At 34.5% G+C, this 16,869-nt stretch overlaps 1 protein-coding gene across 2 annotated transcripts in view; it reads left to right on the top strand.

The window, feature by feature from the left end:
* The window catches only part of TDRD3 (tudor domain containing 3), a 204,400-nt gene that overhangs the window by 70,423 nt on the left and 117,108 nt on the right, over positions 1-16,869 (top strand). For both annotated transcript variants that reach the window (XM_069068618.1, XM_069068617.1), the window contains exons 5-7: positions 2,462-2,603; positions 11,385-11,456; positions 14,668-14,817. In XM_069068618.1, the coding sequence (XP_068924719.1) occupies positions 2,462-2,603; positions 11,385-11,456; positions 14,668-14,817 (364 nt within the window). The remainder of the gene's footprint in view (positions 1-2,461; positions 2,604-11,384; positions 11,457-14,667; positions 14,818-16,869) is intronic.

The raw sequence follows: 16,869 nt of genomic DNA, 5'->3' as shown, positions 1-16,869 counted from the left end.
GACAACCTTAGTTGTCCTTAGTTACCATATCTGATGGCCTTAATCCTCTTTCTACTTGACCTCTCTTCAGCTTTTGGTATTGTCAATCTCCTCTTCTCCTTGGTATTTTTTTCTCTTTAGGTTTTTGTTACACTACTCTGCCCTGGTTCTCCTCATACCTGTGTGGTCACTCCTTAGTCTCTTTTGCTGAATCTTTAGGCTGTCTGCTTATTTTGGGTATCTAAATCTCAAAGCTCCATTCCAGGTCTTCTTATTTTCTCCTTTTCAGTCATTTTACTTAGTGATCTCATCATCTTCCATGGCTTCAGTTATTAACTCTGTGCTGATAATTCTCAGATTATTTATCCAGCCCTAATCTATTAATAGCTAACATTTATATAGTGCCTTTTGTATGCAAGGCATTATGCTAAGCTCTTCAAAATATCTTATTTTATCCTCACAGCAACCTTGGGGATAGGTGCTATTCTTATGTCCATTTTACAGTCTAAGAAACTGAGGCAAACAGAGTTAAGTGACTTGCCCAAGGTAACACAGCTAGTAAGTGTCTGAGGACAAATTTGACCTCAGGTCTTCCTGACTCTAAATGCAGTCCTCCCTTTATTATGCCATGTAAACCCAACCTCTTTCCTAACTCCCAGTTGGACATCTTGAACTTTTTAAAGGTCAAGGCCATTTTAAACTTTACATATCCAAAACTGAACTCATTATCTCTTCCCCTCCCCTCCTTCTACCCCAATCCTCTATTATTCCTAACTTGCCTATTACTTCCTATTTCCTAACTTTTCCTATTACTGTCAAGGACACCACCATCCTCCCAGTCACACAGGCTCACAACATAGCTGTCATATTCAACTCCTTATTCTCTCGCAATCTCTTGCCAGCCCTTGTTGATTATTACCTTCCTAACATCTCTTGTATGTGTTGCCTTCACTGCCAACACCCTGATGTAGACCCTTACCTTCTCACACTTAGACTTTTTCAGTAGCCTTCTCGTTGGTCTCCCTGACTCAAGTCTTTTCCCTTTCTAGTTCATCTTACATTCAACTTTCCAGTTGATTTTCCTAAAAGTGCAGGTCTGAAAATGCCAACTTCCTTTACTCTCCCCCTACCTACCCCAATTAAATAAAGTCTAGTGGCTCCCTGTTGCTTCTTGGATCAAATGTAAAATCTTTTATTTGGCATTTAAAATCTTTATAACCTACTCTCCTCTGTGCTCCCACCTCCCCTCCAGTATTTTTACACCTTTCTCTCCTCCACTTTCTGTAATCTAGTGATGGTGGACGTCTTGCTGGAGAGATGATGGGAGAGATAAAAACAGTGTAAGGAGGGAGATCATGCTAGAAGGAACACAACTGAGAGGCCACGGATTGATAATTATTTAAAGGATACAAGTAACAGTGTCTCATACAGACAGTAGTGGAAGAAATGTTTGCTGTTTGTGAGAAGGTAGTAACATAAACCAATGAGGAACTCTGAAGAGGCATAAGAGTAAATGATGTCATTAAATAAATGTGTAATAGAAGAAAAGGTGGTCTTGTCACATAGTTAAGGTGAGTGGAGGAGTAGTGGAAAGAGCCAGAGTGTTCCATTGGAACTTGCATGATGTAAGGAGGAAGCAAAGAGAACTTACACGATGTTGGGTGGACCCCCTCTAGCAGACTTATGGAAGCAGGTAGCCATCCATGAATGAGTTGTTATCTTTATTGTTTTTATTATTGGAGGGAGCTTTTCAATTGATGAGATAACAAATCTATTTTATGTATGTTGAGTTTCAGTCATTTCTTACTCTTCGTGATGCCATTGTCGTCATGGCAAAGTTATTGGAGTGGTTTGCCATTTCCATCTCCGACTCATTTTATAGATGGGGAAACTGAGGCAAACAGGGCTAAGTGACTTGCCCATGGTTACACAACTAGCAAGTGTCTGAGGCCAGATTTGAACTCAGGAAGAGGAGTCTTCTTAATTTCAAGCCTAGCGCTCTATTTATTGCTCCACCTAGCAGCCCATATATTTTATGTATACTTAGATGTTTTCCTTTAAAGATTAGAGCTCCTTGAAAGGCAGTGATTATTTCATTTTTGTCTTTGTATTACCAGTGACTGGAATTGTTCCTGGTACATTATAAATGCTCAAATATTTGTTGGTTGATTGATTTGTATTTTTTTAGTATTCTTTTTGGATGTTTATGGCTCATGCATATTAAATTATCTTGGATTATTAATAATTGAATATATCCTAGAGTTTTATCTATGTTGCAATTAAATTTTGACAGGTATAATCTTCATTATAATTAGTAGAGAAAGCTAGTAGGTGAAAATGGAAATAATCAAGTAGATGAAAAAATACCTTTACACTGTGATTAACTTTTATGAAATCTGATTTTCAAAATATGAGACAGAATTTCATCTTTGGAAGGGAATTTTCAAAATAATATTTTGTCTTTATTTGTCTCTCACTTTAGCCTGAACACACCACCTGGAACCAAAGTTAAACTCTCGGGCATTATTGATATAAAAAATGGATTCCTGCTTTTGAATGACTCAAACACTGTAGTCCTTGGAGGTGAAGTAGAACACCTTATTGAAAAATGGGAGTTACAGAGAGTAAGTATCTGCTGTAGGATGTTTTATGTTGTTAAAGCAAATTGAGCAGAATGTTTGCATAGGACATTTGGAATAGAATCCAAGAAAATATAGTTTTATCCATATGTAATGCATTTCTAGTGTTATTGCCCTCTTTAGTCATTATTTAAGAATGTTCTCATTTAATAAAGATTTAAAGTTCACAGATAAATTGTTTCTTTGTACTATAGATTAACAAAAAGCAACACTATGGGCTATTAAGGCCTATATCTATCTTTTTTTTTGAAGACTTACAATGCCTTTTGAGTAGATGTAAGCTTCTCAGTATTGTGTCATCTCATTATGATTATTGTGGAATTTTCTTGTCTGGTTATTGATAGGATGAGAATATATTGAAAATTCTGTATCTCTGTGTACTTTTTTTTATTGTAACTTGTAATATTGAAGGGGAAGGGGGTGGCTGAAGCGCTGCCAGTGGGAAGTAACTGAAGTACAAGGCTGTGTCTATAAAATAGGAAGTGAACAGAGCCCTAGTTGAAGACTCTGGAAAGGTGTCTGCTTTATTTTGGCTTTCATGTATGTCCATCATCTCAGTTAGAAGGCAGAAATCAGGGGCAAGGCTGTTGAGAATAACAGGTTCATCACGAGAGATCAAGTTTGTCAGGGGAAGTAGCCATCAAAGAAAGAGGAACAAGTCACACCTAGTGTGGGTGTAAGAGGAGACAATTTTATCAAGGACTGAATCAAGCAATTTCCTCCCTGTACAATATCTCTTAGGGTAAGTCAAAACAAAGATGAGATCTAGAGCATACGTTTTTAACAGGACTGGCTTATCCAGACTTTCAAGAGAGTATGAGAAATTCAAAAAAGCCATAGCCATTCACAACTGAAACCCCAGAGGATGGATCTTTGGGACCCAGATAAAGAGATGTTGCATTGTTTTGTGCAGGGAATAGGATACAATAGCCTTGGCCAGTGGGTTGAAGGCAAAGTACACAAGATCACTGAGTTGGAGAGCAACAGGATATAATTCCTTGCCTAACCAAACTCCTATAATCCCAGTCTAGGTCAGGGGGAGGAAGTCGATTTCAGAGGACTGAGTAGAACTGCTTCTGTAAACTAAACTGTGTAGTAAAATTATGTTGGAGTTTCATTATAACTCTGTTCTTTGTTCCCATCCACTGCCTTCGAGGTTCCCCCCAGCATTTGTCCTTGCTGCTTACCACTCTATTAGTTATGGAGAGGATGATACTTGATTTGTAACTCTCTAATGAGCTAAACTACATTTTACTTTGTATTATATGTATTTGTGTGCATATATCTCTTATTGGATTGTAAGCTTCTTGGGGCAAGGACTGTCTTATTCATCTATATTCCTCAACCCTTAATAGTGTGTCTTGTACATAATAGATGCTCGGTAAACTGACTGAACATTGACTTTCCGGATATTAAATAATGGGGGTCAAGAATCAAGAATTATGTTTTTGAACCTTCCTCAAAACAGTAAAGTAGGCTAAAGTTTCTAGGAGTTTTTCAGGCATTCTGATTTCATGCTACATTATTATTTTTTAAAATTTGTTTTGAGACTGCTTTTGGAATAGCTCCTTTTGGATAAAAGAAGTTAGGGTTTGAGTATGTTATTAATGCTAAAGACTATGACCCTGATAATGATACAATTTAATATTTTGTAATATGTGATATTTTATAACTTTTTTTTTTTAAAGCAATCGGGGTTAAGTAACTTGCTCAAGGTTACATGGCCAGTTATTTCTGGGTGTGGTGCTGAGTGTCTGAGCCCGGGATTCGATCTCCAGGTCATCCCAACACTGGAGCCAGTGCTCTTACTCGCTGAGCCACCTGGCCACCCCTAAGCAATTGGGGTTAAGTAACTTGCTCAAGGTTACACAGCCAGTGTTTCTGGGTGGGTGCTAAGTGTCTGAGCCCGGGATTCGATCTCCAGTTCATCCTGACACTGGAGCCGGTGCTCTTACTCACTGTGCTACCTGGCCGCCCCTTATAATTTCTTTTAATTGTAATGGTTTAAATAAAGCATAAAACATCTTAATTCAGAACTAGCTTTGCCCTAGTTTCAGATAAAAAGAATATGTCATAGTATAAAAATGAAATATACTGTCTGCTGTTGTTAATCTTTTTTTTAAATGTGGAACAAACTGCAAAATAGAATGATGTTTTACTATCTCTTGACTGCAACATGTCCTTATGATTCCAGCCCATTAACTACTGTCTGTGCAATAAATCAAGGTTAAATTCACTTCCAGTTTCATTCTCCGCCGTATTATTTTTAGACACTGCTATTTGGAATATCATTTCATACATCTGCACTTCCCTTGTCAAACCATGTAGGGTTTTCTTCTTAGGGAGCAGATGAAGTGCTCTTGCAATAGATTTTTAAATATATACCTTAATGTTATTATGGTTTTCTGCAGCTTTTGCAAGCTTTCTGGTCTGGTAACCATAGCAATGAGGAAACCATAGGAAGTCTCAGTTACTCAAACAGCTGGCAGGTGGGTTATTGGTACATGGTAATTGTGCAGATAGAAATCAAAGCTATAATGTTAATTTTGAAGTTAGGGAGTTGTAAGCATTATTAAAAAAACAGGGAAAGAAAAACATTAGAAGCTATTTAAACAATGCTGGCAGGTAACTATGGGCAGGTTTACAGCAAAACTGTAAAGAAAAGAGGTCAAGACTTAAGTATTTGAATGCTAAATGCAAATAGACTTCAGGCAGTTTGTATCAAATATAACTTGTCAAATTAAAGTAATTCTTAAGCATTTTAATTCTAGAAATGACATGTCCTTTTTGTTTCATTTACATTTTATATTTACTTCATCATGAAACATTATATTGCTCTGTGTACATACTCTCCAGGCAGTTGTCATAGCAACTAGGCTCAGTCTCCACTAAAACTGTATGAACTTTCTTCCTGTTACTTTTCTGCTTCTTTTTCAGAGCCAAATTCATAACAGCCCTTCTACTACCTGAGATCCTCCAACTTGCTATTCTAAAGGAGAGCCCAAATACTGTAATGTAGCCAACTCCTTTCCATTTGAGTTTTCTTTTGTAAGAGCTTGTCTCTGCTTTTACACATAATATGGTAACCTGTTAGTAAAACCCAGCCCTTTCTACACACTGCCTCCAGCTTTCTCCCAGGTTTTATTGGTATTTTTTGCAAACATCTTTCTAAATCTCTAGGTTCTCCCTGCTATAACCTCAGTTCCCAGTTTTCGCAGAGTCCTGAACTTTTAGATGACTCCCTTGCTAGGGAGGCATAAGGTAAATCCTCCCATCCTGGAATAGCCATTTCTTCCTCTAAACCCCTTCTCCTTCCAAATAGAAGTCTAATATTTCACTATCCCATTCTTGTCCCCAAATGTAGGGCCAATGTAGTATTCACAGCGCCCATGGTCACTATAAATATACCCACATGGTGCTCGATCACAAAGTATAACAGATTCCCCATATAGAAGACAAAAGCAAAACATTTATTCAGATACCAGAAAACCAAATTCCAACTCCAGGAAACCAAATCCATCATAGCAACATGGAAGTTAAGTGCACCACAATGTAACAGAGAGCTACATAATCCTTTAGCCTTCCCACAAAACAACACAAGACCAATATTTACTCACAGGTCTATCTGTCTCCCAAGGAAGCATTCTCTCCTCTCAACCTTCTAGCTTGCTTTGACTCCCAGCTTCCTGTGGGGTCTGCTCCACCCTTCAGCAAACTCCTCCCACCACAGGCTCCATGTGATTACATTCAGCCTGTTAGGGGGTAGAGTATATTTTAAAAGCAGGGAAGGTTTTCAAATTTCCTTAGGTGTATTAAGGGGCAGGGAAGATCTTCAGATTACCATTACCATTACAGTAATGCAACAGAGCCCTGCACCTAGTGCCAGCAAAGGGCTCCTTGTAATCTCCTTCTGACCAGTTGTCTGGTGCCCTTACAATCTGTGGGCTGAGAGCTCGAGAAGTAGCCACTGCTGTTACTCATTCAGTTGCCTCCAAGGCCTGCTACTGGTTTGCTGGAGTGAGGCCAGTGGTGGGGCAGCCTGCGTAAGAGTGCACTTTACTGTCACCTCAGTGTAATAGACCTTTCCTGCTGACTTTCTTTTTTCTTTTTGGAGGGGGGAAGGCAGGGCAATTGGGGTTAAACGACTTGCCCAAGGTCATACAGCTAAGTTAAGTGTCTGAGGTCAGATTTGAACTCAAGTCCTCCTGACTTCAGGGCTGGTGCTGTATTCACTGTGCCACCTAGTCGCTCCTCTTGCTGACTTTCTAAGTTGTCTTGGGCTGGAAAATTGTTTCACCCCTTCCTTTGGTGGATTCTGCTCTTCTAGAATTTGTTTTAAATTGTTATTTAAAGTTATTTGTAGGGGAATTTGGTAGAGCTTAGTCAAGTCCCTGCCTTTTCTCTGCCATCTTGCTTTCACCTTGCATCCCTTCTTTTAAACCTGTTATATCTCCTCACAACATTCTATCCCTCTGCCTTTCTCTCTTTTCTTACTTGGTCAGGATTGCTTTTGCATCACTTTTCTTCACACTATTAATCTTTAAATTGATCTGTTTAACCTATATACTGCCTACTACCTTTGAATCTCTCCCCTATTGCTTGTTCTATGTTGCCCAATGTCAACCCTGGATTGTACTCAAAATGAACTTCCTTCATACCTATTCTTCCTCTGCTGGAAAAAGTCATGCAATTATGCTTACTGGATCTTCCACAGACTTAATCTAATCTCAAATGGTCCTCACTCTTTCACTGTAGTCCTTTTCTTTTTTCAAGATTTGTATCTCTGTTCTCTACCTTTCTTCCCTTGAATTCTTTGTTGTGTCTGTGACCTCTTCCATTCTTCCCTTTGATTCTATGTTGCTGCTTATAAGTACCTCTTATATACCAGTCACTATGCTAGGTACTTGAAGAGTCTGACCAAAGTTTGTAGCAAATATTGTGAGGAATGTGCTAGAGAAATAACTCTCTCTCTCTCTCTTTTTCTGTATATGTTAATCACACAACAAACAAGTAAATTATCTGTATTTTAGTACAAAGGTCAAAGCTCATTAATAATATCATGAGTTTCCAACTGATATAGAATGCATTTAGGTGCTAGGAATATTGTAGTTATTTTCAGTGTTTGAAGGTTAAATGGTAACCTCTTCCCACCATGGAGAGGGATAATAGAGATTATGAGTTACATTGCCTCATAAAACAGTAAGAAGTAGTGGAGAAGGGGTGGCTAAGTGGCGCAGTGAGTAAAGAGCCGGCCCCAGAGTCAGGAGGACCCGAGTTTGGTTCCGGCCTCAGACACAACACCCACACAAAAAAACTAGCTGTGTAACCTTGGGCAATTTACTTAACCCCAATTGCCCTCAAAAAGGGAAAAAAAAAGTAATGGAGGGTGAAAAATAAGTGTAGAAAACTTGGTGTGAGAAAGAAAGAACCAAGATCATCACAGAAGTATTTATGTAAACTGTTAGGAATACAGCAGATAGATATAAAATATAGTATTTAGTTTTGTAAACTTTTCTATAGCAATCTATTTTCATTATCATGGAGTAAAACTATTGCATTTGGACGTTTTTACCTGTTTTCAGCATGCTTTGCTAGAAGACTTGATGTAGAAATTGAATGCCCAGTTTTTAGCAGTATTGTAGAGGGAATTTTTTGTCATTTGGATTTGGAGAAGGCAGCCTCTGAGGTCCCTTACAACTCTAAAATCCTTTTGTTCTTTAACGCTTAATTTGGTTAGGGCACATAAATATATGTCTGCTTCTATGCGTAAACCTGTTGAAGGGGAAAAAATAATTATTTTAGTTTCATTTTACCACTTGCTAACTGAAAGAAACTTTTGTCCTTGCTAACAGATAAGAAAATGAGGAAGCTTTAATTGTTACCTGTATAAGGCATGCTATTGTAGTACAGCTTTTATTTCTGTATAGTTTACAAACAAACCACATTTCTGTTGGAAAGATTTCTCTTTTTTTGTGCTTACTGTTAAAAATTTATTTATTGATCCAGCAGCTATTTATTTAAATGTCAATAAGTGTAAAGTAATGTAGAGACATTGTTGAGGTACCAAGACTTTTAAGATGTGATCCCTCTGATCAACTACTTGAGAGTGTATGTGTGTGTGTGTATGTATGTGTGTGTAGAAAATAACAATATACAGATATTTATAACTATTAATTATACAAAAATAGCTATAATGGAGGATAAAATAGAAAAAAATATTTCAAAATTTATTGAATTTTCTACTTGTTGGATCAAAGCTAAAAGTAGGGCCAATAAAAGTATAAAGATGAGAATATATGGCATATAATTATTAGCGATGACCTGACATATTTGAACAATCACTTTTAGAAAATGGGGAATGAAAAAAAAGGAACAGTTGTTAATACAGAATAGCACCATTTCCTATGGAAGCAGTTGCTGCAACAAGGGAACTTAGAATTGGCTCACCCATCAGTACTTGATTTCATTGCCAAGAGTTGAAACTTGACAGACCAGGGTTACTCTGGTTTAAAGACTCTAGGCTCATTTTGTAATATTGCAGAAGATGATTCTTTATAAAGAATTTCTTTATAAAAAAAAAGAGAAACTGTGTTTAGAGAAACTATTGTGTGAGACACAAATAAGCTTGATTGTTCCAAGAACACAAAAATTAAAGTAGAAGGTGAACTGCAATCTAGAAGACTGGAAAAGATCAACATTTCTGTAGTAGACTAATTTTTTTTTACTTAAATTATATTTTCTCTTTATTATGAACTTAATCCTCATCAAATAAGTACATAGTATATGAAATAAACAATAAAATTGTGGAACTATGAACTTCTGTTAACATGTATTTTAAAGTGAATATTAAATTTAACAAGGTAATAAGAAAATTGTCTTGTTCATGTCTCTCTTTTTTTTTTTTGTTTTGTTTTCTTTAAGAAGTATGTCTTTTTTGTACTCTGGTGCCATGACTCACTAATTTTCTCATTAACTAATGGCAACCAACAGGACATCAATGACTACTGATGCGTGTTTATTTTTTTGGTTCTTAAAATTTTTTTGATTGTAAACTGTGTAATTACTTGGAAGATGTAGAGACTAATAAGGCTAGATGACAATTTCGGTCTACAAGAGACTTTATTCCAGGCTAACATCCATTTATTGGTCACTACTCTTTAGTTCTGTTTAAGTCACAAATGGTTGGCTAAATGTTTTTTTTTTTTTATTGCTCTGATAATTTAACTATCCCTTAAGAATTATAATGATAATTCAACAGTGGGAAACCTTAGGAATAGTTTGGAACTGGCAATAGTGAATCCAGTAGAAAAAAATTGGATGTTGGAAGGAGGATGTAGGGGACTAGATATGGAATGGGTAGAGATTGAGTAGAGGAACAGTTAAAAGGTTGAGTATAGAAAATGGGTCAAACATATCTTGTCTGCTCTATCAATTAATAGTTTCCTTGATAGAGATGAAAACAGTTGTCATAGAAATATTTTAAAAATACGTAGAAGAAAAGAGAAGTTCACAAGACAACACAGACAAGCAGGATAATGTTGTTTTTAATGAGTAAGATTTAACATATACTTTAAAAAGAAGCAAACTTTGTTTAATAGTAATTCCCAGTTTCATATAAATTCCTTTTTCCCCCCTGTTCTTTGTATATGGAGATAATCACATTTGTTGATTTTTATCAAGTTGACAGCAAAAGGAAATTTGGAAAAAAAATTGCTTCTGTTAATGTTTCACAGAAATCACAGAATATCAAAGTTGATAGGAACACTAGAGACCATATAGTCTAAGGTTTCTTAACCTGGGGTCCATTAACTTGTTTTTAAAAATATTTTACTAACTATATTTCAGTGCAATTAGTTCTCTTAGGATTTTCGTCTTATGTATTCTTTTTATGACTTAAAAATATTATTTTTTAGAAAGGGTCTATAGTCTCTATCAGACTGCCAAAGTAGTCCATGATACAAAATACCTTGAACTAGTCTAACACATATAGGAATTCCTTCTACAGCATCACTAGCAAGTGCTTATTCAGCCTTTATGTGAAGATATATAATGACCTCCTGAGTTGATGCATTTTGCATTTAGTTAGCTGTATTTGTTAGAAAGATTCCCCTTACATAAAACCTAGATATGCCCCTGTAACTGAACTGTTTCTGTGATCTGGACCCAAGCAAAAGAAATCTAATTTTTCCTCTACAGAATAGCCTTTCAGATACTTGAAGACTATTGTTGTACCCCTTTTAAAATTTTCTCTCTGTCAGGTAATGGATGAAAGTTGTAGAGAGTTAGTTTTCCGGATGATGTGAGAAAAAATTTTCTAAGAATTGAACCTGTCTCACTGGATTAAGCTCTCTCAGGAAGTAATGAGCTTTCAGCCACTGGAGGTCTTTAAGAAGAACTGGATTTCCTTTTGTTGAAGAAATAGTAAAAGAGATACCTGTTCAGGAACAGGTTGGACTCTGAGGTACTTTTCAGCTTTGAGATTCTATGACGGTGAGAAAATCAGCAATAAATATTTATTAAAATCTTGTTTGAAAAAAAAATTTATTTTCTTCATTTTAGTAAATATTTAATTGTTGGTGACAATGAAATATTGTAGTTATCTGGTGACAATCCATATAAGCTAAGTAATGAAATTAGGATATTCATTTTAGGAATTTCTAAAAAATATATTTTTGTAAAAAAAATCATGAGCACATTTTTGCAAATCCGAAAAAATATATTGTTTAGTTGTTTCATTTTCATTAAAAAACTCATTTTTCTCCATAGAGCTTGTCAAAACACAATAGAAGCAACATTGGAACGGAAGGTGGACCACCTCCTTTTGTACCTTTTGGACAGGTAATTAAACTTTTACCTTAAAAGTTGAATTTTAATCTGGGAATATTATTTTTATTGTTCAAATTATATACTTAAGAAATGGTCACAGAAATTGTTCATCAGTGAATTATTAAGCAAGTAGAATAATTTAATAATTGTTCCTTATTTCTTTGCAAAAATAGAATCATGAATGAGGAACCTATTTGTGTTGTTGGTCACTGACCTACACATAAACTGTCTTGGTAAAGACCCACAAATAAAATTCAGCCCATAGTCAATTTTAGTTAATTTTTAAGAGAAAGGACAATTTAAAAATTAAGAATAGGAAATAAATTTTCACAGTAAATGACCTCCCAAAATTCAGTATGACTGATTAAATTATGACCTTTGTGTAATAGTGTGCTATTCCTTAAAAATGAAACATGAAGAATACAAGGAAATAAGAAAAGATAAAATGACATAGTCCAAAGGAAGCAGAATTAGGATATTACATTCATTGCTTATGACTATATTAAAAAACAAATAAACATCTCCCTTATTCCTCTTCACCCCTGCAAAGTTGTTATTCTGTTGTTTCACTTGTGTTCAACTCTTTGTGACTGCATTTGGGATTTTCTTGGCAGAGATACTAGAGTGGTTTGCCGTTTCCTACTCCAGCTAATTTTACTATTGAGGGAACTGAGGTAAACAAAGTTTAGTGATTTACCCAGGGTCATATAGTTAGTAAATGTCTGAGGTCAGATTTGAATTTGAGAAGACGAGTTTTTCCTGATTCCAAGTCTGGTACTCTATCTACAATGCCACCTAACTGCCCTACTTTATAAGTACTTAGATGGAAAAGATGAGAGCACCAAAAAGATTGTAATAGTTTTAAAAAGTTTATGCATATTAATGAAAATGATTTTTTGAAGTTTTGTCTAGGGTTTTCTATAATTTTAAAATTCATAACTTATTTTTAAAATGTCATTAAGTTATTATTATATTAAAAAAAACATTTTTTGAAAAAGGAAATTTATAAAGAATACCCTTCCAGATATGCCCATCAATCCATGTTTTTACACCTTCCATATCTTTCAGTCCTGACCCCACTTTTGATATCAAATTTGAAGTCCAGTCTTTCCTACTATTTTGCTAATTGACTGAAATTTCTAGCTTAGCACTTAACAAGGCTCATAGGTTCATCCACTTTCCCCTCTCCTCTTTGGTGCCCTGGGTATCATCTCCACTGTCATTCTCCTTCCCTTTCTCCCTCAATTTGATTCTGGAAAATCTGTCTGGCATCTCATCTTCCTTCTCAAAAGGAAGTCAAGACAAGGTTATGAGGATCTTTATTTTGCTATCAGAAGATATCTGTATATATGACTTTTAATTTTTGTGAAGAAGGACTGGGACCCAATTATTAAAAAATGTAGACTAGCATGGGAGGAAATTAAATTAAGACCAAATGTTTTTTGCCTTGGAATTAAAGCTTTGCTTTTTACGTATTGCTGTTTGGATAGTATGATTATTGTTAAATTAGTTTTCAGCAGTGACAAACACTAATAAGTTAAAAGGGATATAGTGGAGTTTTATAATGTAATCCATGTTAGGAAATTCTGACTTTTTATCAGTTATAGGAAAGCAAAAAAGATTGGCCAAATGGGTAGTCACTTGCTACTGTGCAAAACCTAAACAGCTATTCTATGTATGCATTGTTACTTTTGTAATCACCTCAAATTGGCAAAAGGATTTTTTCTTATTTTTTTAATGATTAAAACAATGTGAATGGATGTAGTAATTCATATTTTAAAATAGTAATAACATATTTGAAAATCTCCCTCCCCAATATTATCACCAGAGTCCTCATGTAAATTACTTTTTATTTATAATCAACAATTATCTTCATTCAAATTTTAAAAATTCTTGACATTTTTGTTTGACTTTTTTTGGATTAAGAAGTATATTAAAATAATAATCTAAATAAAATTGAAGTGATAATATTGAAAGTGCATTCATACTTAGTTTTTTTTTCAGCTTAATAAGCTTTGCTTAAATAATTTGAAGATATTTGTGTCTGATGCTTGTGTAACTGTAATATGTTAACATCGTTAGAAATATGCTATATTTTGTGACATTTGTATTTGAGAGACTTCAGACTTTTTATTTAGGGCAGTAGATTTTATTATTCCTGTTTTGCAGGTAATTTATATTTGATGTTCTACAAAATACTGTGAAATTTTTATTTCCTGTAGGAGTGCTTGTTATATGTACTAGTCTCTATTTTATGAAACAGAAGTTTACCAGTTGGGAGTGGAATTTAACATTTTAACTTAGAATTCTTTTGTTATACTGGGTATCCTCTACAGAGGAGTTATGGAAGGATAAGTCAATCAGTTCATCAGCAAGTTATTTATTAAGTCAGCATAAATATAAAGTGAATATATATAAACACATACAAATTTGTTAAATACTAGATAGTTTGCGAGTAAGGGCACTAATAATTGAGGATATCCGGAAAGCTTCATGCAGAAAATGGTGCTTTTGAGCTGTGTGTTAAAGGAGCAGATAGACAAATATTACACAGGAAGACAAGACATGAATGAATTTTGATCTCCACCTCTTGGTGGAAGGAAATAACCACACCAGAAAGGTCACAGATCCATCAAAAGATTGAAAATAACCAAGTGTTAGTATAATGTCGAAGTGAAACTTTTTATAAATCTTTTTCTCCTAACTATACAATGCATTCACTAATTATTCTTGAATAATAATTTCTTTGAAATCTAGAACCTTTTCAGATAATTACCCTAAATAAAATTAGGGATATTAACAGTGACTTTATAAATATTTTCATTATTAACTGAAAGTTACTTTGGTGTTCAATGACATGATTCATCAAGTGCATTTTGACTTAATAACAGGATCATAAGAACAATTATTTAGAGCTAAAAGGGACCTTAGAAGTTATCAAGTTCAGCCTTCTCATTGTGTATATATAAGGAAACTGAAGCCAGAAGAAAATATAATTTGCCCAGTTACACAGTTAATAATATTATTTTATCAGTTTAATCTCTTTTTAAAAACATTTTCAGATTTTAAGTTCATGAGGTAGAGCTGCCATTTTGTGGGTTCTGTTATTAAAGAAGTTAAGCTGGTATTTCTTTAAGAAATAAAATATGTAAGAAACTATAATATAAATTACACATCTTGTGTTAGATAGTAAATTGGTTTTGTATATGTTCCATATCACTAGAAGTGTGTGTCTCATGTCCAAGTGGATAGCAGAGAACTTGATCGGAGAAAAACATTGCAAGTGACAGCTCCTGCCAAACCTTCAGGTGATAATGATGAATTTGAAAAGCAGAGAACAGCTGCTATTGCAGAAGTTTCAAAGAGCAAAGAGGTAGGAAACTGTAGTTTAAATATTTATGTATATATTACATATACATATGAATATATATGCATTTGTGTATTCATGCCTATATATGGGTTTATAATGTGTATAAACATATATGTATAATGTGTATAAACATATGTATAATGTGTATATAATGTTTACACATTAAACATAATGCATATACATACACATATAAACACTCTTAATTATATTTTATTTTATTTATATAGTCTAAATCTTATCCCTTAAGGTTAAAATTGAGGAAAGAGATCAGTCATTATCCATTAAACACTTTATATACAACAAATGCCCGTTTGCTTCATGACAAGCTTGATTCAAAGACTAAGGAAACTAGGGTATAAGAAGTGGAAATTATGAGCAGGTAACATTTGTAAAATGGGAATGACAATAATAGATCCTTACAGGGATATTGTGAAGATCAAATGAGTTAATATATGTAAAGCAGTCTGCCAGTCTTAAAGCACTGTATATGTGCTATTAGTATTAATACAATATTAGTTGCCTATGGCTATATAAGGTTATTATATAATAATATAATATATAATATAATAAATATAATAATATAATTACATAATAATAATCATCCCTACTGAAAAATAACCAGAACTAGTCATAGTTTTTGCTCCAAGCAGATAATGGGGTTATATTGAGACAGGAAATAAAAATGTTGTTGGCAAAAAAAAAAGATTATCTTAAAACCTTAGAATTTGAAAGCAGAAATAGTATTGTCAGTGATAAGAGAACATAAGGAAAATGGGTTCTTGTGCTTATGCTTTCCCTCTATGACACATACTTGACCCTTTGCATTTTCAGCTTCAGCATTACAATAACTACAGCTACAATTTATTTAGTATTTCTGTTTATTGTATATAGTTCTAAGGTTTAACAAATACTTTGATACAACAGCTCCATGAGGTGTAGAGAGGGAGCATATTATCCCAATTTCACATAAAAACTCATTGAAGCTGGTAGTATAAATAAGAGCTGATTGTGTGAGCATCCTGTGTGCCTGAAATAGCTTGGTTTGACTGTAGTAGATTCTGAGATTTGGACATGGTTAGGTAGACAGCAGGTGGTAATGGATATTCAGAAGTATAGCTAAGATCTGGGGCTGGGATTTACTCTGTCCATATTGAAGGTCATGCCTTCCTGAAAGGGAATCATATATTCATTCTTTTGACATGTATTTATTAAACACATATTTTGTTCCAGGCATTGTTAGGCACTTGGTACTCAAAAACAAAAACAAAATACTTTGTGCTGCAAAGAGGCCGACATTCTATTAGGGAAACAATATACACACACAAAACGATAAACTGAAAAACAAAGTAATTTCTAGAGTAAGGGCACTAATAACTGGGTGATGGCAGGGAGATGATGAAGATAAGGCCTTTTTAGAGTAGTAGAGTCTTTGCCTCTCTCTTCCCAAGTTTTTTTCATTTTGGATTCAAATGATAGTGCTGTCATTCTGAGGTGCAGCAGGGAATTCTGTATACTCCATCCTCTCAGCATCAGGGATGCTTGCTCTCAGATTTGTCTCTTGGAGTTTGGTCTAGAAGGCTTCTGGTTATAGGATTTTGACCTGGGAACCTAATAACCTACTCTTTATTAACAGTAATAATTGTTAACTTTTATTTTTAAAGCCCTTAACTTCCAAAATCCATCCCAGTGGAGTGGCATTTCCCTTGACATAGGGTGAGGAACAATTCTTCATTGAAATTTTTTCTATAGTCTCACCCTTTAGCATTATTAAGCATTTATTGTATGTAATAAAGAGAAGACCATAATATTGGTAACGACTGAGGATTTAAGTTGATTTTTTTTCCATTGCTATATTTCTGTTGACTAGTATTGGAAAAAGTATATTTGATTTTGAAATCTGTGAAATTAAAATAGTTTGTCTTTAAAATGAAATATTTCATACATATTGTTGAATTTAATATTAAGAAGAAATTATTTCCTAGTCTTAGCCTCACTAAGAATAGAAATTCCTATAACTTATAATTAATTAGTATTTTATATCTCATTCAGAAGATG

Source organism: Petaurus breviceps, unplaced genomic scaffold, assembly GCF_028583685.1.
Source record: "Petaurus breviceps papuanus isolate PSGF00001 unplaced genomic scaffold, PetGlider_PUasm1.0 90769, whole genome shotgun sequence".
NCBI lineage: Eukaryota > Metazoa > Chordata > Mammalia > Diprotodontia > Petauridae > Petaurus > Petaurus breviceps.
The sequence above is the reverse complement of the archived record's forward strand: the minus strand, read 5'-3'. Positions and strand labels throughout refer to the sequence as shown.